We start from the raw sequence: 20,856 nt of genomic DNA on the forward strand, positions 1-20,856 counted from the left end.
CCGCCAACAAAATGGCTGCTCCTTCCTCCCTGCAGTCAGTGCCCGCTCCATACTCCCCTCCAGTCAGCCCTCACACAGGGTTAATGCCAGCGTTAATGGACCGCGTTATGCCACGGTGTTACGCAGTCCATTAACGCAGCTATTAACTTTGTGTGAACAACTTTTTACTATTGATGCTGTCTATGCAGCCTCAATAGTAAAAACATCTAATGTTAAAAATAATTTAAAAAAAAACATTATTCTCACCCTCCGACGTCGCCCTGTCCTCGGCAGTGCAAGCGGCAGGTTCCGGTGGCAAGGATTGTATGCGACTAGGACCTGCCATGACGTTAGTCTTGTGACCGCGACGTCATCACAGGTCCTGCGCTCATTCCAACCCTGGGACCGGAAGCTGCCGCATGCACCACACACAGGCGCCAGGACTACAAGGGGTCTTCGGAAGGTGAGTATATGTTTATTTTTTAAGTCAAGTCTTTTTAACCTGTTACATACGTGGCTGGGCAATATACTACGTGGCTCTGTGCTGTATACTACGTGGCTCTGTGCTGTATACTACGTGGCTCTGTGCTGTATACTATGTGGACATGCATATTCTAGAATACCCGATGTGTTAGAATTGGGCCTCCATCTAGTTGCTAATAATGACAATGAATGTTGTGCACAAATTTTGGCTCTGACTAATAACTTTTAAAGAGGGAGAAGGGATGGTGATAGACCACAACTTTTGGGCCACCTACATCTGAATGTTCCCAAGATTGGCTTCTGAAGTATAGTTTTGAGGCTTTTGGCTAGCCACAATGGCCTTTAAAATGGATTTCTTAATTGTGCTCTATCATGAATTTCCTCTTTGCTGTTCTGCAGGTTGATCGGGAGAAGGCCAACATGGAGCTTAACATGCAAGAAGTCAGGAGGAACCTTGATGAGATCAGCAAGGACTTGTGTAACGAGCAACAGAGAAACGCTGACCTGGTTGAAAAAATGAAAACTCTCCAGAAGAGCGCTAATCCCAGACACCAGCTGGATAATGGAGACATTTCAGTATGTACCTGTGGACAAGAAGGGGCGGAAGTGTTGCAACTTGAAAAAGAGCTGAAAGAAGTCAAGGAACGATACGAGTTGTGCGAGAAAAGGCACCAAGAAGAGAAACAAGAGTGGGAGGTGGGCAAGCAGGTGGTGGTTGAGGAGCTCGACACTTCTGCAAAATCGGAGAGCGATGATCGAGGACTCATGTCTGTTCTTCAGGAGGAGTTAAGGGCAGCAAGGAGACTGTACTACGACTTTCAAAGCAAGCTGAACCTGGCGCAGGACGAGCTGCTATCCTTCATAGAAGAGCTGGCCCATCTCTATAATCACGTCTGTATGCGCAATAACCTAACGCCCAACCGCGTCATGCTCGATTACTTCCGGGATGGGAAAGGAGCCAAGTTACATTTTAGAAAGCGAAAATCTTCAGACTTTTTCGGTAAACTTCTAGTGAACTCCGACTTGGATATGACCACCAGCCTTCACAGTGGTGAGCGCTCGCCTCTGAGTAGCCCGGACTCCTCCGTAGGTTCAGACTTTGGTGACTCTGCTAGAGAACCCCTCAGCATTACCCACCTCATCGCCATCGTTAAAGACCAGATCAAACATCTCCAGGGCGCACTTTCCGTGGCTTGGCACCACACGTCGCTCGAAACAATAACCTCCGAAATGGATAAGGAGAAGGAGGTTTTGGTGGAAGAAATCATGAAACTGAAAGCTTTGCTGAGCACTAAGCGAGAGCAGATAGCCACCCTGAGGACTGTTCTGAAGGCTAATAAGCAGGTACATTTTGTCTTAATCAGGGCTCCCGGTTTTATAGTATTTATTTTTTAGACTACTCGTTATGTTGTGCCATTATTAGTGTTTTGTATGTTTGGTTTTTTTATATATATATATATTTTTTTTTTTTTGCTAATTTAATAAATAAGTTGGTTCCTTTTTTTAAGATTTGTGTTTTTTTTTTTTTTTGTTTTTTTTTCTAATTCCCACCCGATCCTCTTAGGTGTTCTGAGTGTCCAGAGCCTAATTTGATGTGCTTTTGTAGCCCTGTAGCATATTGACACGAGGCGCATTTATTTATTTATTTTTTAGACTGTCCCGTGTGACTGTATTCCAAAAAGGATTTGCTAATCCATTTCTGGGCAGATCGGTTCACAAAATTTATCTGAATGTGACATGGGGAAACGCTCACCTTAAAGAAATTGTCCAGTTCTTGGACTTCTTCTCATACCCCATGTTTGGCCCCTATAAAATAATAAAGCTGATACTCTTCTCCTGTGCTGGCGCCGTTCCTGTGGTGGTTGCACTGGCTCTTCCTGGGGGGCCCCCGAGCTGTGGTTGTGGCGTCTGCTCCCAATCAGGTCTAGCGTCACTGTCCCTGCCTCCTGTCGAATTGAGCAGAAACGGGATGTCCGAGATCAGTTGCAGCCCGTACTTCCTCTTCATGTTCGATTTGCCCAAAGGCGAAGACGGGGACGCCGGCACTGATTTGGCACCGGTGTCACAACCGCATGAGAGCCCCGGGAAGAGCCCGTACCGACACCGTGCGAACAACACCAGCACAGGAGGGAAGTACAGGCTTTTATTATTTTATGGGGGGCCAAACATTTTTTAAGAAGGGGTTGTCCTAGTAGTGGAGTTGTTAAGCATTTGGACTAGGGCCGGCCAAATATTGGTATCCAATGTGCTTGCTATTTATTCTTCTAGAAATTTTAAAGGTTCATTCCCCCTCTTCGTGTCTAGATGTGCGTGACAAAGAGAAATGGGATTACCGCAACTGTCAAAAGTATTGTGCCAAACAATTTTCATTCTTGTGGACGTGAATGGGCACTAGGGGAAAATGTGTATCACAGTCTGTCGTGTGTGTGTGTGTGTTTTTTTTTTTTTTTTGTCAATCTATATCTCTGCAAGTCACCCTAGGTACATATATTGACTCTACTCTGCTGCTTGTTCTTCCTACTCTTATGCATGGGCATGCTGTGTATAGACCCATACATTACATACCTGCACAATAGCGTCAGGTCTCTCGGTCACTATAGACTACCAAATACTCTTCAATACCTCCATTTACTTCAATGGGGACTGAGCTGCCACTATATGGAGCTGTGCTGTTCCAGCTCTTCACATGCCCCTGCTGCAGGACCTGATGACATCTGATCGGTGGGGATTCTAAGTGTCAGACCCTTACTGATGATCTATCCTAATTTTTCATTATCCTGGCCCTGAACCCCTTTATCCAAGGTTGTCTTCCTAAAAAAAAAAAAAAAAAAATCAACATTCAAGTATATTGAGATAAATTTGGTTCGCTTATGAAATGGGTCATGTTGTGAGGTAACCGGGAGCCATTTAGAATAAGATAAGTAACTGCACATTTTCAGTCATAATAATGCTTTAATAACCAAGATGTAGACATGCTCTAAATTCCTGCTTATGTATACTGTAGATTGTAGCCCCTGGGGATACTTTCTAGGGGGACTGTCTGCAAGCAGACATTTCATGGCAAAGAGGTAGTTTCACCAAATTTTTCAAGTTGAACTGGACACACCATGTAATACAGGGGTCCCCAACTCCAGTCCTCAAGGCCCACCAACAGGTCATGTTTTCAGGATTTCCTTAGTCTTGCCCAGGTAATAATTGCATCACCTGTGCAATGCAAAGGAAATCCTGAAAACATGACCTGTTGGTGGGCCTTGAGGACTGGAGTTGGGGACCCCTGATGTAATAGACTCTTAAAGTTAACTGTTAAAGTCAAAGTGGGCGTTACCAGAGAGATTTCACTCGGGGCGTGTACTTCCTTTTTTACGACGACCAATCATAAGCAAGCAGCAACACACTGGGAAAAGCAGCACACCCTTACCTTAGCATTGACAAATAGTCTGCTCTCCCCACTGCAGAGCGATGACACTTGCTGGAGGACAGTTGGCCTTTTCTAGCCTCTGTTTTGCACTTTCTATTGCTGGTTGCAGTAGGAGTTTACAGAGAATCTGTCAGTAAGCTCATCCTCACATTCAAATGGAGAGTTTCCAGGTCTTGTCGTGTGTTTTTTTTTTTTTTTTGTTTGTTTTTTTTTCTGCACTACTTTCAGCTGAGTTATGACCACAGACAAAAATTAAAGTGAACAAGCAGTGGAACAAAGACTGTAAAAAGCCGAGCTTCAACTTTTTGCAATTCATCTTCACTAAAGGTCATTTTTAGCTCCTAATACATGCATAAGACAAAAACATTGGACGTACCTGCAGATTTCATCATTTTTTACATCGGATACATTTTCATTTAACCAAATTCAAGGTACAAAGCAATAAAAAAATCACAATAGAAACCACATTAACAATGGTCATTAGTTTCAGAAATTCCCTTCCCCCTCCCTCCGATTACATACAAGAGCAGCCGATGATGCATGGTATAACCTAAGTTCAGGGTCATCTTCTCTCCACCAAAGGCGGTCTTATGCCTTTTCTCTTAGCACAAATGCTTTTTTTTCCATATTCACAATAGTCACGGTCTGGAAAAATTCCCTCAACATCGGCGGATCTTCATTTATCCAGTATCTGGCGATTTAGTTGCCGCGCAATATATAATAATCTAGCTATTGCCACCTTATATTTATGTACCCGGACCTCCACCACATATCCCAGTATACACACCAGGATCCCTCTAGATCCTACAACCATACGCTCCTCCTATGGCATTAAGCACCGCTGTCCAATATGGGTACAGACTCGGACACTGCCATAACATATGGAGAATTCCAGCCCCCGGCACTGAGGACACTCAGAAGTCTGTCTTAGACCTGCTCTATACAGCCGTTCAGGAGTCCTATATACTCTATGGAGCACACATATCTGCGAGAGTCTGCCTGGCTCACTCAGCGATAGTTGTGGTATATATTCCATAATCACTTCCCATTTATCTTCCTCTATTCTACCCAATTCCTCCTCCCATTTCCCCTGTGCTCTAATAGGATAATTATTTATAAAAGCATGCGTTAGAGTCTTATAAATGCCCAACGCCACCCCTTTTGTTCCCCTCTCTGTGTGTAATCAATATATCATTGTGAATCTCCATTTTCATCATCTTGCTCTGCATAACATAAGCATGCTGAAACTGCCCGTATAGAAATCTGCAGACCTCCGGTAGCCCATAATCCTCCTGCAACTTTCCAAAGGGCACCAGTCCCTGCACGTCCTGCACCTGAACCATGTACTGTAAAACTTGGATGAGACTGGGAATAAGTTCTCCCATTTGTAGAATCTCTCGTTTTGCCATATCGGGGAAAAATTTGTCAAGTGCTCCAAACCACTAATCTTTTTAATTGCCTCCCAGACTTTATGTATCGGTGCTAAAGTAGAATACTTCAAACCCATCTTCCTGAAAGTTCCTGCCTCCAACCCCGGAACCAAGGGATCCCTCCCCATCACCTGGACCAAGACACTTTGTATTGAACCTGCCCCAGACTCTTCCCTCCACCCCCTCATCTGTTGGCCCTGAGCAGCTAAGTAATAAATCGAAAGGTTCGAAAGCGCCAGTCTCTCTCCATCCTTGGGTCTCTGCAATATCTCAAGACTGATACTCTGCTGCTTTTTTTTCCCACACAAAATCCCTAAATATAGAGTCAATAGTATGAGACCACCGCTACAGATTTCATCATTAACTGACCTGACCATGTAGTGAGTTTGTGAATGCCCAATTCTTTTATTCTCTGAAACGAAACCAGTGAGCGTGCCAGCTTTTCTCCTCTCCCCATTGGACGTTTGGCTGATCACTAGGGTGGCGGGGGTGAGGGCCATCTCACTTGGCACACAGTTCTGAAAGATTTATGTGCAGCTTAATTATATTGGTATTTGCGTCCCTCAAGCGTCTTGTGGTTTCTTGCAGATGAGCAATTCGGCAGCTTCCTCCTGTAACAGAAGCCCAAAATAAGTTGTTTAAAACCTGAAGGTATCTTTGCGCACTTACTTCGGGTGTTAACGTAGCTCACTGCTCCTATAAATCAACGAATCCCTGTAATAAATACGTTGGAGCTTCCTAGCACGTTTTTGCAGAGTACCAAGAAGGCCAAACTCATCAAATCTCCCAATCTGGGTCAGAAATAACCATCAAAACCTACAAATGCCAGATCAATCAGTTCCTCGCCTCTCCTAGAAGAGCTTGTTATGCAGGAAGCTGGGTGGGATTCCCACCATATAAAGTCCCATTGCAGGCCTGATCGTCCAGCCAAACTAGGCATAGAGCCATCTACAGTCGTGGCCGAAAGTGTCGGCATCCTTGAAATATGGTACTAAATTTTTCTTGGAGAAATTTTGTTCCAGGAAATAATTACAATTGCACATGGTTTTGTTGGAACGCCACAAAAAACGTGTCTAATACACACACAGGAAATATTGGCTTTATCTTCTCTTGTCCATGGTGCGCAGATATGAAGAAAGCGACCGAGATAGTATTTTGACGTTTCGACTCTCCCGAGTCTTACTCATATAGTCGCTTAGTCTTTTAGTAATAAGTATACATAGCGAGTCCTTTTTAAGGATTTGGGTGGTGCAAGACTGTGGCGAAGTGGTATGTGACCAGTAAAGAGCTGCTACCCTGTATGAAGGACCTGTGAAGTCTTGACTGCCGAGCGGCACTCCCGCGGACTCGCTATGTATACTTCTTACTAAAATACTAAGCGACTATACACTGTGCAGAATTATTAGGCAAGTTGTATTTTGATCACATGATACTTTTTATACATGTTGTCCTACTCCAAGCTGTTCAGGCTTGAGAGCCAACTACCAATTAAGTAAATCAGGTGATGTGCATCTCTGTAATGAGGGGTGTTGTCTGACATAAACACCCTATATAAGGTGTGCTTAATTATTAGGCAACTTCCTTTCCTTTGGCATAATGGGTCAGAAGATATGTGATGGGCTCTGAAAAGTCCAAAATTGTGAGATGTCTTGCAGAGGGATGCAGCAGTCTTGAAATTGCCAAACTTTTGAAGCGTGATCACCGAACAATCAAGCGTTTCATGGCAAATAGCCAACTGGGTCGCAAGAAGCGTGTTGGGCAAAAAAGGTGCAAAATAACTGCCCATGAATTGAGGAAAATCAAGGGTGAAGCTGCCAAGATGCCATTTGCCACCAGTTGTTCCATATTTCAGAGCTGCAACGTTACTGGAGTAGCAAAAAGCACAAGGTGTGCGATACTCAGAGATATGGCCAAGGTAAGGAAGGCTGAAAAACGACCACCTCTGAACAAGAAACATAAGATAAAATGTCAAGACTGGGCCAAGAAATATCTTAAGACTGACTTTACAAAGGTTTTATGGACTGATGAAATGAGTGACTCTTGATGGGCCAGAGACTGGATCAGTAAAGGGCAGAGAGCTCCACTCCGACACCAGCAAGGTGGAGGTGGGGTACTGGTATGGGCTGGTATCATCAAAGATGAACTTGTGGGACCTTTTCAGGTTGAGGATGGAGTGAAGCTCAACTCCCAGACCTGCCAGTTTCTGGAAGACAACTTCAAGCAGTGGTACAGGAAGACGTCGGTATCGTTCAAGAAAAGCATGATTTTCATGCAGAACAATGCTCCATCAGATGCCTCCAACTACTCCACAGCGTGGCTGGCCAGTAAAGGTCTCCAAAGAAGGAATAATAATGACATGGCCCCCTTGTTCACCTGATCTGAACCCCACAGAGAACCTGTGGTCCCTCATAAAATGTGAGATCTACAGGGAGGGAAAACAGTCCACCTCTCGGAACAGTGTCTGGAGGCTGTGGTGGCTGCTGCACGCAATGTTCGTCGTAAACAGATGAAGCAACTGACAATCTATGGATGGAGGCTGCTGAGTGTCATCATAAAGAAAGGGGGCTATATTGGTCACTAATTTTTGGGGGTTTTGTCTTTGCATGTCAGAAATGTTTATTTCTAAACTTTGTGCAGTTATATTGGTTTACCTGGTGAAAATAAACAAGTGAGATGGGAATATATTTGATTTTTATTAAGTTGCCTAATAATTCTGCACAGTAATAGTTACCTGCACAAACAGATACCCTCCTAAGATGGCCAAAGCTGAAAAAAAAACACTCCAACTTCCAAAAATATTAAGTTTTGATATTTCTGAGTCTTTTGGGTGGATTGAGAACATACCGTAGTTGATCAATAATAAAAATAATCCTCTAAAATACAACTTTCTTAATAATTCTGCACACAGTGTATGAGTAAGACTCGGGAGAGTCGAAACGTGATAATGCTGTCTCGGTCGCTTTCTTTATATTTGTAATTTGCTCCCATGTGCTGTTCATGTTTTAATAAATTCACACTATTTTGCATATACAATTATTGGAGTGTGCGGTGTCTGCTAGTAATATTTGATTCCTAGGTCTTTAAAAGTCTGTGGCACCAGCACCTCGCTCTGTTGACTGAGTACACACCAATATACCTTATCTACTGCAGGCTCAGGATGCATCCGTGTCAGCGCAATCTATCCTTCCACATTTGACTGAAATGAAACTCTGTGGCAGGAGACCTTGGAGGACCCCACTGCTGACACAGGCATAAAAGCTAGACTGCCAAAATGTACACAAGTCAAAATCCTGGGAAAGCGTCTTGTGGACAGATGACACCAACATAGAGCTTTTTGGTAAAGCACATCATTCTACTGTTTACCAAAAATGGAATGAGGCCTACAAAGAAAAGAACACTACCTACAGTCAAATATGGTGGAGGTTCAAATATGTTTTGAGGTTTTGCTGCCTGTGGCACTGGGTGCCTTGACTTTGTGCAAGGCATCATGAAATCTGAAGATTACGAAAGGTTTTTGGGTTGTGATGTAGTGCCTAGTGTCAGAAATCTGGGTTTCCGTTCCAGGTAATGGGTCTTCTAGCAGGACAATAACCCCACACATACTTCAATAAGCCTCCAGAAATGGATGGAAACCAACCTCTGGAGAGTTCTGAAGAGGCAGCAATGAGTCTGGATCTAAATCCCATTGAACACCAGTGGAGAGATCTTAAAATTGCTGTTGGGAGAAGGTGCCTTCAAATATGAGAGACCTGGAGCAGTTTGCAAAAGAAGAGTGGTCCAAAATTCCAATTGAGAGGTGTAAGAAGCTTGTTGATGGTCATAGAAAGCAATTAGTTATTCCAAAGGATGTGCAACCAAATATTAAGTTGAGGGTGCCAACTATTTTATCCAGTCCATTTTTGGGGTTTTGTGTGACCACTATCCCCTTTTTTTTTTTCTTTTTTTTTTTTTTTTCTTTTTTGTTCCAATACACACAAAGAAAATGAACATGTAATTTTCTGGGAGAAATACTTCATTTTCTGAAATTTCAAGAGTGCCAAAACTTTTGGCTATGACTGTATTTGACCCCTTTACCCCCAAGGGTGGTTTGCACGTTAATGACCGGGCCAATTTTCACAATTCTGACCATTATCCCTCTGAGGTTATAACTCTGGAACGCTTCAACGGATCCTGGTGATTCTGACATTTTCTCGTGACATATTGTACTTCATGTTCGTGGTAAAATTTTAAAAATTTCACAATTTTCCAACTTTGAATTTTCATGCCCATAAATCAGAGAAATGCCACACAAAATACTTAATCAATAAATTTCCCACATGTCTACTTTTATATCAGCACAATTTTGGAACCAAATATTTTTTTGTTATATGGAAGTTATAAGGGCTAAAAGTTGACCAGCAATTTCTCATTTTTACAACTTTTTTTTTGTTTTTTTTTAGGGACCACATCACATTTGAAGTCACTTTGAGGGGTCTATATGATAGAAAATGCCCAAAAGTGACACCATTCTAAAAACTGCACCCCTCAAGGTGCTCAAAACCACATTCAAGAGGCTTATTAACCCTTCAGGTGCTTCACAGGAATTTTGGGCATATTTAAAAAAAAAAAAAAAAAATGAACATTTTAACTTTTTTTCACAAAATTTGCTTCAAATCCAATTTGTTTTATTTTACCAAGGGTAACAGGTGAAATTGGACCCCAAAAGTTGTTGTGCAATTTGTCCTGAGCACGTCGATACCCCATATGTGGGGGTAAACCACTGTTTGGGCGCATGGCAGAGCTCGGAAAGGAAGGAGCGCCATTTGACTTTACAATTCGAAATTGACTGGAATTGAGATCGGATGTCATGTCGCGTTGGAGAGCCCTGATGTGCCTAAACAGTGTAAACCCCCCCAATTCTAACTGAAACCCAAACACACGCCTAACCCTAATCCCAAACCACACCCCTGACGTGAACACGCCCCTAATCCTAACCATAACTTTAACCACACCTCTAACCATGACACACCCCTAATCCCTACCGTAAACGTAATCCAAACCCTAACCCCATCTCTAGCCCTAACCCTAATGGGAAAATACAAATACAATTTTTTTTTTTTTTCCCTAACTAAGGAGGTGATGAAAGCGGTTTGATTTACTTTTATAGCGGGTTTTTTAGCGGGTTTTTGTTTGGCAGCTGTCACACACTAAAAGACTCTTTTTAGTGCAAAAAATAGTTTTTGCATCACCACATTTTAAGAGTTATACCTTTTCCATATTTTGGTTCACAGTCATGTGCGGTCTTGTTTTTTGCGGGACAAGCTGACTTTTTTTATTGGTACTATTTTCGGGCACATGGCATTTTTTGATCGCTTTTTATTCCGATTTTTGGGAGGCAGAATGAACAAAAACCAGCAATTCATGAATTTCTTTTGGGTGGGGCGTTTATACCGTTCTGCGTGTGGTAAAATTTGATAAAGCAGTTTTCTTTATCGCCTCTCATTGGGGCACACAGGAACCATGGGTGTATGCTACTGTCACTAGGAGGCTGACACTATGCAAATAAAAAAGTTAGCTCCTCCTCTGCAGTGTACACCCCACTGACTGGCATTATACTCTCCAGTTTAGCTTAGTGTCAGTAGGAGGTGGACACGGGTCTTTCAATAGACCCTTATCTACCTCAATGTGCGTCGTTTCTTTTCAGGTTTTTCCGGAAGGGATACAGGGTGAACATTCACACCTGTATTCCCTCATGGCGGACTATGAGTACGGCGTGTACTGCCACCCCGTATCCTCGTAGATCCCTCTCCAGGACCAAGAGCCTAGCACACAAGCGTGCTCAGAAGTCCAGTCCTGGCCCCGTCCCTCACCCACTCGCCCACCAGAGCCTGTCGGTTGGAGGAGACGAGGACGTCCATCACCAGCTCGTCCTGTAACTGCAAACTTCCCTCAGGTCAGTCCTCTCCGCTCTTTCAGGCCTGCAGCAACCCGATTGTTCCCACCGGCCGATCCGTCCGAGAGTGATGCCCCCATCCCAGGCTGGGCCTACTCTCTGTCACAATCGGTGGCCGATCTAACACTGGTGTCTCAAACTTTTAGTGTCCGTGCTGGATCGATTACCTCTGCAGACCCCCGCAGTAGCCTCCGTCTGAGACCCTGATAAGCCGCAAAAGGTCCAGACAGGAACGACGGTCTGAGTCCTCTTCTTGCTCCATCTCGCTACATGGTCCTCTGCGGTCGGCGTCCTCCCGATCCTCCTCCGCTGAGTCAGACGAGACGTTCTGATGCTCCCTCGGAGGATATTTCGGAGCTGGATTCTAACCAAATCGCCACCATGAGGGATATGGTTCAGAATCTCATTGGGGCTATAAACCAAACCTGTGGCATCAAGGATCCCTCTACAGAACCCGCAGATCAGGCGGTTTCGTTTAGACGGGCTAAACCACCTTCCAAGTTTTTTGCTCCTCATCCTGAATTCGAGGAAATCATGAACAAAGAAAGCGAGAACCCGACCAGACGTTTTCAGAGGGGAAAATGCCTTTGGTGTTTTGTATCCTTTTTCTCCAGAAACTTACCGCCAATTGACCGGTCTCTCCTTCGGTGGATCCCCCTGTTTCCAGACTGTCCACCAACACAATGCTTCCACTGTCTGGCGGAGCATCTCTGAAGGATTCTAACAATAGTTTATAGAATCCTTTGCGAAGACAGTCTTTGAAGCTTCCAATGCTTCCACTTGGGTTTTGAAATCCATTTCCAAATGAGCCAAAGAACTCTGTCGAGATATCCTGGTTGGGGCGCCACCCGTGCAGCTGGCGAAGCTTGCCAACCAGATTTACCACGCTAGTGAATACCTGGTCTCCGCCTCTCTGGATGCCGCGTCTTGTGCGGCTCAGACGTCCAGCAGTGCTGTTGCCATCCGCCGGACTGTTTGGCTGAAGGTCTGGCAGGCAGACTATCTTCCAAAAAGTCCCTTACCAGTCTGCCCTTTCAAAGCTTGCGTCTTTCTTTTGGTTCCAAGCTGGACCAAATCATTAAGGACGCCACCGGGGGTACAAGTTCTCTTCTCCCCCAGGCTAAGCCTCGTCGTCCTCCTCCTAGACGGCAATTTCGGTCCTTTTGACCTTTTCGTCGCTTCGTGGCATCAAACTCCTTTTCTCAGCAGCACCAGAGGCCACAGGCACGTCAAGAGAAGACAGTATCCTTTAGGCCCACTCCGTCCTGGCGTGCTCGCTACTCCCAGGGTAGATCCTCCAGGCCCAGGACTGGAAGATCCACCTTCCAGGTTGGGCGGCCGTCTTCTCTTCTTCAGGGACGTCTGGATCTCCTCAGTAGAGGACGCATGGGTCAGGGAAGTTGTATCCTGGGGATACAAGATAGAGTTCGTTTCACGACCCCAGGATCGTTTCTTCGAATCCCGACCTCCAAGAGATCCTGCTCTAGTTCTGGGTTTCTTCGCAGCCATCTCTTCTCTTCTGAAAGCCGGGGTAATCTTTCCCGTCCCAGAAAAAGAACGGTTCACAGGTTTCTATTCAAACCTTTTTGTGGTACCGAAAAAAGACGGCAAGGTTCGTCCCATTCTGGACCTTAAATTGCTGAACAGGAGAGTTTGTCTGAGACACTTCAGGATGGAATCCCTTCGTTTAGTAATTGCTTCCATGGAGGCTCAGGAATTTCTGTGTTCCATAGATATTCAATTCGCCTACCTCCATGTCCTGATATTCCCCGGACATTACAGATTCCTGCACTTTGCGGTGCTCCCAGGAACATGTTCAGTTCGTCGCCCTGCCGTTCGGTCTTGCAACCGCCCCAAGAGTTTTCACGAAGATCATGGCGGCGCTGATGGCCTTCTTGAGGGTCAGAGGCCTGGTTCTGTTTCCATACCTCAACGACATCCTCATCAAGGCTCCGTCCTTTTCTCAGGCTCACGAAAGTCTGTCCATTGTTCTCGACACCCTAGCCCGTTTCGGGTGGCTGGTCAACCGGAAGAAGTCCTGCCGTATTCCCTCTCAGCGCATCATCTTTCTGGGCATGCTCTTCGACACTCGTCAGACCAAGGTCTTCCATCCCAAAGACAAGAGATCCACCCTTTGTCGGGACATGCGCTTGCTCCAGGGTCCTCGGCCTCCCTGCCTCCGATCGGCCATGAAGGTTCTGGGGAGGATGGTAGCAACATTAGAAGCGATTCCCTTCGCCCAATTTCATTCGCGACCCCTTCAGCAAGCCATTCTGTCAGTGGGACAGGTCTGTCTTCTCCCTGGATCGTCCGATCCGACTCTTCTCGGGTCAAACGGTCTCTCAACTGGTGGCTGACATCACCCCTCATCTCCCAGGGCAGGTCTTTCCTTCCAGTTCACTTGCAAGTGGTGACGACGGACGCCAGCCTGCTAGGCTGGGGTGCGGTTTTTTTCGCCACCTGACTGTTCAGGGCCGTTGGTCAGTGCAGGAGTCAACTCTGCCGATCAATGTCCTCGAGATTCAGGCCATCTTTCTGTCCCTCCGCCACTGGGAAAGGATTCTCAGGGGCCTTCCAATCCGAATCCAGACTGACAATGCCACGGCTGTGGCATATGTCAATTATCAGGGGGGGGGACTCTGAGCTCCTTGGCCCTGGCCGAGGTATCCAAGATCCTCCTCTGGGTAGAGGCAACGGTTTTGGTGATATCCGCGGTGCTTATCCCCGGCGTAGACAATTGGGCCGCCGACTTCCTCAGCCGCGAGGGCCTCGCGGCAGGGGAATGGTTCTTGCATCAGGAGGTCTTCCATCAGACTTGTCTTCGATGGGGGACTCCGGACGTGGACCTCACGGCGTCTCGAATGAACAGGAAGGTCCCACAGTTCGTGTCCAGGTCTCGCGACCCTCTTGCCGTGGGCGTCGACGCTCTGGCCATTCCTTGGACACAGTTCGTGCTACCCTACCTGTTCCTACCCCTTCCATTACTTCCCAAACTGTTGAAAAAGATCAAAGCGGAAGGGGTGCCGGTCATTCTGATCGCCTCGGATTGGCCCAGGAGAGCTTGGTTCGCGGAGCTCGTCAACCTTCTCGCGGATGCTCCCTGGCGCCTTCCAGACAGGCCTGATCTGCTGTCTCAGGGTCTGATCTGTCACCCGAATTCTCGGTCGCTCAGTTTAACGGCGTGGCTGTTGAGACCGCAGTTCTAAGAGCGTCCAGCTTTTCGGACCTGGTGATTCTCACCATGATCCAGGCTCGGAAGCTTTCGTCTTCCAGGGTTTACTATCGTACCTGGAAGGCTTACTTCCGTTGGTGCGAGTCTAACCGCGTTCCATCTATGTCCTTTTTCCCTGCCTTCCATCTTGGCCTTCCTTCAGGCAGGACTGGATTCGGGCCTTGCTCTGAGTTCCCTCAAAGGCCAGGTTTCTGCGCTTTCCATCCTTTTTCAGAAGACTTTAGCTTCTCGACCACAGGTTAAGACCTTCCTTCAAGGAGCAGCCCATGCTGTCCCTCCGTATAGGGCCTCTGTGGATTCATGGGATTTGAATCTTGTGCTGGACGTTCTGAGGGGTTCCCCCTTAGAACTGACAGGGGAATCTCTCTGAGAGGCTTAATCTTGGAAGGTGGCCTTTCTTGTGGCCATCACTTCTATCCACCGCGTTTCCGAGTTGGCGGCCCTGTCTTGTCGTCCTCCGTTCTTGGTCATTCACCAGGACAAGGTGGTCCTCAGCTCTCCGCCTTCTTTCCTTCCTAAGCTGGTTTCCACCTTCCACCTCAACGAGGACATCGTTCTACCTTCCTTTTTGTCCAGCTCCGACTCATCCTCTGGAGCGATCGTTGAACAAGCTGGACCTCGCCAGGGCAGTGAGGATCTACCTGGATAGAACGTCCACTTTCCGGAAGACTGATTCTTTTTTTCGTCATTCCTGATGGCACGCGCAGAGGCCAACTGGCTTCTAAGGCGACTATTGCTCGCTGGATCAGAACGGCAATTCTTGAGGCTTACCGGGTCAAGAACAGAGTGCCCCCTCCTGGGATCAAGGCTCACTCTACCCGGACAGTCGGCGCCTCCTGGGCGGTGCACCACAGGGCTTCCGCCCTACAGCTTTGCAAAGCCGCAACTTGGTCTTCCATCCACACGTTCACCAAATTTTACAAGGTCCATACCTACGCTTCGGTGGACGCCAGCCTAGGCAGAAGGATCTTGCAGGCGGCAGTGGTGAGTCCTCTGATCTGATGGAAGTCTGTTTTTCCCGCCCTATGGACTGCTTTGGGACGTCCCATGGTTCCTGTGTCCCCCAATGAGAGGCGATAAAGAAAACAGGATTTTTGGTTGCTTACCATAAAATCTGTTTTTTGGAGCCTCCATTGGGGGACACAGCACCCTCCCAATGTTTCTCAGTTTCTGTTTTATGTTCTATAACTGTTCTCACGTTTACAGTTTTCAAGTTTGTAACATAGTAACATAGTTAGTAAGGCCGAAAAAAGACATTTGTCCATCCAGTTCAGCCTATATTCCATCATAATAAATACCCAGATCTACGTCCTTCTACAGAACCTAATTGTATGATACAATATTGTTCTGCTCCAGGAAGACATCCAGGCCTCTCTTGAACCCCTCGACTGAGTTCGCCATCACCACCTCCTCAGGCAAGCAATTCCAGATTCTCACTGCCCTAACAGTAAAGAATCCTCTTCTATGTTGGTGGAAAAACCTTCTCTCCTCCAGACGCAAAGAATGCCCCCTTGTGCCCGTCACCTTCCTTGGTATAAACAGATCCTCAGCGAGATATTTGTATTGTCCCCTTATATACTTATACATGGTTATTAGATCGCCCCTCAGTCGTCTTTTTTCTAGACTAAATAATCCTAATTTCGCTAATCTATCTGGGTATTGTAGTTTGTGGTTATGGTTTTCAACCTTGTTGTTTATCTCCTACTGCTTTCTCACTAACTGAAGAGTATAATGCCAGTCGGTGGGGTGTACACTGCAGAGGAGGAGCTAACTTTTTTATTTGCATAGTGTCAGCCTCCTAGTGGCAGCCGCATACACCCATGACTCCTGTGTCCCCCAATGGAGGCTCCAAGAAACAGATTTTACGGTAAGCAACCAAAAATCCTGTTTTATTCTTTGGGTTAATACAATTACAGTGATATGTCATTTGTTGATGACGCTGTATTGCGGCTTGTTTTTTGCGAGACAAGGTGACGTTTTCAGCGGTACCATGTTTATTTATATCCGTCTTTTTGATCGAGTTATTCCACTTTTTGTTCGGCGGTATGATGATAAAGCATTATCTTTTTGCCTCGTTTTTTATTTATTTATTTTTTTTACGGTGTTCACTGAAGTGAAGCCATGGAGGCGGGGTTTTGGGGTTTTTGATTCACCCTTTCCTTACCCGCTGGCTGCATGCTGGCTGCAATATTGGATTGAAGTTCATTCTCTGTCCTCCGTAGTACACGCCTGCGCAAGGCAAGGTTACCTTGTGCAGGCATGTACTACGAAGGACAGAGAATGAACTTCAATCCAATATTGCAGCCAGCATGCAGCCAGCGGGTAAGGAAAGGGTGAATCAAAAACCCCCAAACCCCGCCTCCATGGCTGAAGATTGTTCCCTCCAAATTCAGGTGACAGTGTCCCTTTAACAAATGGAACAGTTTTATAGAACGGGTCATTATGGACGTGGCGATACTAAATATGTGTACTTTTATTGTTTTGGAGTTTTTTTACTCAAAGAAATTTATTTATTGGAACAATATTTATTTATGTTTTTCTTTATTTAGGAATTTTTAAAAAATATATTTTTACACATGATTTTTTTTTTTCCCATTTTTACTTAGTCCCAGGGTGGGACATCACTATATATTGTCCGATTGCTGATCTGACACTGTGCACAGCACTGTCAGATCAGCGATCTGACAGGCAGTGCTGCAGGCTTGCCAGAGCCTGCTCTCAGCAGGTGCCGACAAGCCATCTCCGTGCAGGACCCGGAAGGACCCCTGCGGCCATCGTGGATCCGGGGCCTGCAAGGAGGAGGAGGTAGGAGACCCTCTGAACAACTCGATCACATTGCGTTGTTCTGAGGGTCTCAGGGAAGCGCAGGGAGGATGCTTCTCTATGCCACTGGAACGCTGCGATCTTGGTTGATTGCAGTGTTTCGGGGGTTAATGTGCCGGGAGCACTATTCCGTTCATGGGAATTAGGGCCCGGGTCACATGGACGGAATAGTACGTCCGATGGTAGAAAGGGGTTAATCCGCTCACAAGTCTTCATGTTGTATGTAGCTTTTGACCAGAATGGTCAATTTTCTCCTTGGTTACCATTCGAAAAGCCGAAAATTTGGATTACGTGAATGCCGCGAAGACCATGTGGAACGCTCCTCTTCCCCCCCAATCCCCTCTTTCGAGATCTTCAGTGATGACTGATCGGTGTGTCTCGTACACCACTTTACATCATATTCTCTAATGTGGACTTGATTTCTCTTTTTTTTTTTTTTTTTTTTTTAAATATAGACAGCTGAGGTAGCCATGTCAAACCTGAAGAGCAAGTATGAGAACGAGAAGGCGCTCGTATCGGACATGATGCTGAAGCTGAGACAAGAGTTGAAGGCCTTGAAGGAGGACGCCGCTACCTTTTCATCCATGCGTTCTGTGTTTGCGAGCAGGTACCGTATGCTTGACCAGAACTTGTCATTGCAAACTTATGTTTGTAGCAGTGGACGGGTGGGGAAACGACTTCTGCGCTGTGTGGGGGAAGGGGAGCAGTTAGGACCCCGGTAGTGAGACCTGCACGTCCATAATATGATATTCAAGGTGTATGACACCAAACTGTTTCCCTTCTCTCTGTAACACTAATGGCTGCTTCCTATGACCAATGCAGTCAGCTCAGCTGATAACTTTGACTTCAAATTTTTTTTTTGTAGATGTGATCAGTATGTTAACCAGTTGGAAGACATGCAACGCCAACTGGTGCATGCCGAGGATGAAAAGAAGACCTTGAATGCTTTGCTGCGGATGGCCATCCAGCAAAAATTGGCTCTAACTGAACGACTAGAAGTTCGGGAAGCCACTCAAGAGGCCTCCAAATCAAGTCGAACAAAATCTTCGACAAAGACGAAAACTCGTTCTTCGAAATCAAAAGTGATCTGGTACGTAATGACTAAAATGCCATCACTACGTTCAATTTTTGGTATGCAATTGGTCGAAGAAGAAAAAAAAGTGGAGTTTTGTTTGCTTTTCCCGCATCGGCTATCCTTTGTTTTACCCTTTCTGAATTGCAAGTTCTGGTAGTACAAATTTTAAATCCTCTAATGCTAGGTTTTTTTTTTTTGTTTTAACAGAAAGTATAAATGCTTCCATTATTGTGGACTAAATGCCCCCTACACCCGCGACCACCAGCCACAAATTCCCACGAAGAACTCTTTAAAGAAGTTACGCACAACAACCCAGCTCGGAGCACGTCATTCCTCAACGACTTTTAGAAGATGGCAAATCTGAAAGTTACTTAGAAGAAAAAATAAAGATGTCGTGGATCTTTTTTTTTTTTTTTTTTTATTCTTTTTAAACTTTAAATATTTTATCACTTTAAAAAAAAAATGTATATAGTTTTTATTCTGAAAAGTGCCTTAACTGTTAGATGTCAGCTAACTTATTTTAAAGTCTTAGCAAAAAACTATTAATACGGTTTCATTCTCCAATATTCATCTTTTTTTTTTTTTTTATGCTAGAATAAGATGTTTAATTTTTAATTTGTTTTGTGGAGATATTATACCTGCACAAATGGTTCTGAAACAATATTTGGTATTTCTACATATAATCATGGATGGATGATGAGGCTGATTAGTATTGGTAAAATGTAAAGCTTTGCTATTTGTTAAAAAAAAAAAAAAATTATATATATATTCTAATATTCCTAAAATCTGAATCTCTTTACTAGATATAACAAAGCTAGTCCAGCGGGGTTGGATTAACAGGTAGTTTTTGAGCAAGGAGTGGATGCAAAAGCCCAGACCAAGGATATGTCCACATGGATTGGGTACGCAGTGAATTTTCCTGGACATATTCACCGCATTTTTGATAAGTTTTCATCAAATCTCATCCACCTTTTGCAATCTGCTGAAAACCACAGTTTACACGCAATAATTGCAGGACCCTGGTCCACCAGCCACGTCTAGTTTGTGGCCACCAGACCAAAGCATTATGAAACTGATGACTTTCAATTAGTTGCGCCCCCTTTCCCAACATCGTGTGCATGGAGTCGAAATGTACTGACGACACGGATCTTTCTGATCCTAAGAACGGCCACGGATGCCTCGGGTAACGGGAGCTTCACAGGATCCTGATCCGGTGGCCACAAACTACAGATATGGCAAAAAAAATTTTGGCTCATCTCTACGCTGTATTTCCATAATGGAATAACTCAAAATGTGTTGCTTAAGTATATTTCACTTTTTTTTTTTTTTTTTTTTTTTCAACAGCTTTTTACTATTTTCGGACTTTTTTTTGGGGGGGGGTGAGGGGGGGAGTGATTTCCTATAACAACAATAATAAAAAAAAATGTACAAAAACGAACTGTTTGTGATGCATTTTATGCATTCCTATGTCAAGCCTATCCTAACTGCAGCATGTTTTTTTTTTTTTTCTGGAAAGACTGCAAGTTGTGGCATCACCCCTGGTCCTTTTAGTTCTTCTATTGTTTTGTATCCACTCCTGTATTTGGCTGAAGAGCAAAATGTCCAAGCAGGGAGGGCTCTATCACATGAGTAGGACTCTGCCCTACCTCTGTTTTACTTAAAGGGATTGCCCTTTTACCAATGTTTTATGCTTCATGCCCAGTTATGTATAAAATGACAAACTTTTTTTTACTCACCCTCCTCAGGTCCAGCGCTGTCTCTCTCTGCTGATTGGCTGTAGCGGTGACATCACTTTGACAGCACTTCAACTAATCGCTGATCTCCATGGCTTGAGCCGTGTAGACTTCATGAGCAGCTGAGCTCAGTGATTGTCTGCAGCGCTAACAGCGTGGCACCGGAAAGGCAGCATTGGGTTCAGTAGCTAAAGCTCAGTTTATAACGGTGGGTTAATCATTCATGAAAGAAGAGAAACCCTTTAAGATTTCATATGGCTATACTGTAAGAACAAAATCTGCACCCTTACTCCCTGTCATTGGCTTTTTCTCCAACATTCAATATAAAATCAACCCCTTTCAATAAAACAGCATCTTCTCAGTTTCCATCATCAGGGAATTGCATTGTGAGCGATTTTCCTTTTTAGAATGACTCCATTACGACGTGAGTAATCAGTGCTGACTCCGTGCGATCCTGTGAGGTGTAGCCGCCCCATGGGGGCTTTTACAATGTCCGTCGGCTTGTAAAGCGCATGAGTCCGATATATTGGGTCCTGACCAATGAAACCTCGTCTATTATTTACAGTGCATCTGTTTATAGGGGAACATTGTATAGACGGGCTCTAATAATCCCACATACTGACCTCCCCCCCCCACCCCCCCATCACATAACTCGCTGATCCTAATACACCACTGTGTGTATTTCCCCGTATAACGATATGGAAAGCTTAGATGCACAAATAATCCAAACAATAGCCGGCACACACATCTT

General features: G+C 45.1%; 1 protein-coding gene across 2 annotated transcripts in view; it reads left to right on the forward strand.

The window, feature by feature from the left end:
* LOC138662598 (protein bicaudal D homolog 2-like) overlaps positions 1-19,775 on the forward strand; it is a 38,215-nt gene extending 18,440 nt beyond the window's left edge. Inside the window, exons 7-10 of one of the 2 annotated variants that reach the window (XM_069748411.1) lie at positions 862-1,806; positions 17,753-17,904; positions 18,163-18,387; positions 18,580-19,114. In XM_069748411.1, the coding sequence (XP_069604512.1) occupies positions 862-1,806; positions 17,753-17,904; positions 18,163-18,387; position 18,580 (1,323 nt within the window). In that variant the 3' untranslated portion in view covers positions 18,581-19,114. Of the gene's footprint in view, positions 1-861; positions 1,807-17,752; positions 17,905-18,162; positions 18,388-18,579 lie in introns of both variants that reach the window. The other variant, XM_069748412.1, reaches the window with a different exon arrangement.
* Positions 19,776-20,856: the final 1,081 nt, after the last annotated feature.

The sequence above is a fragment of the Ranitomeya imitator genome, chromosome 2 (genome assembly GCF_032444005.1).
Source record: "Ranitomeya imitator isolate aRanImi1 chromosome 2, aRanImi1.pri, whole genome shotgun sequence".
NCBI classification, from domain to species: domain Eukaryota; kingdom Metazoa; phylum Chordata; class Amphibia; order Anura; family Dendrobatidae; genus Ranitomeya; species Ranitomeya imitator.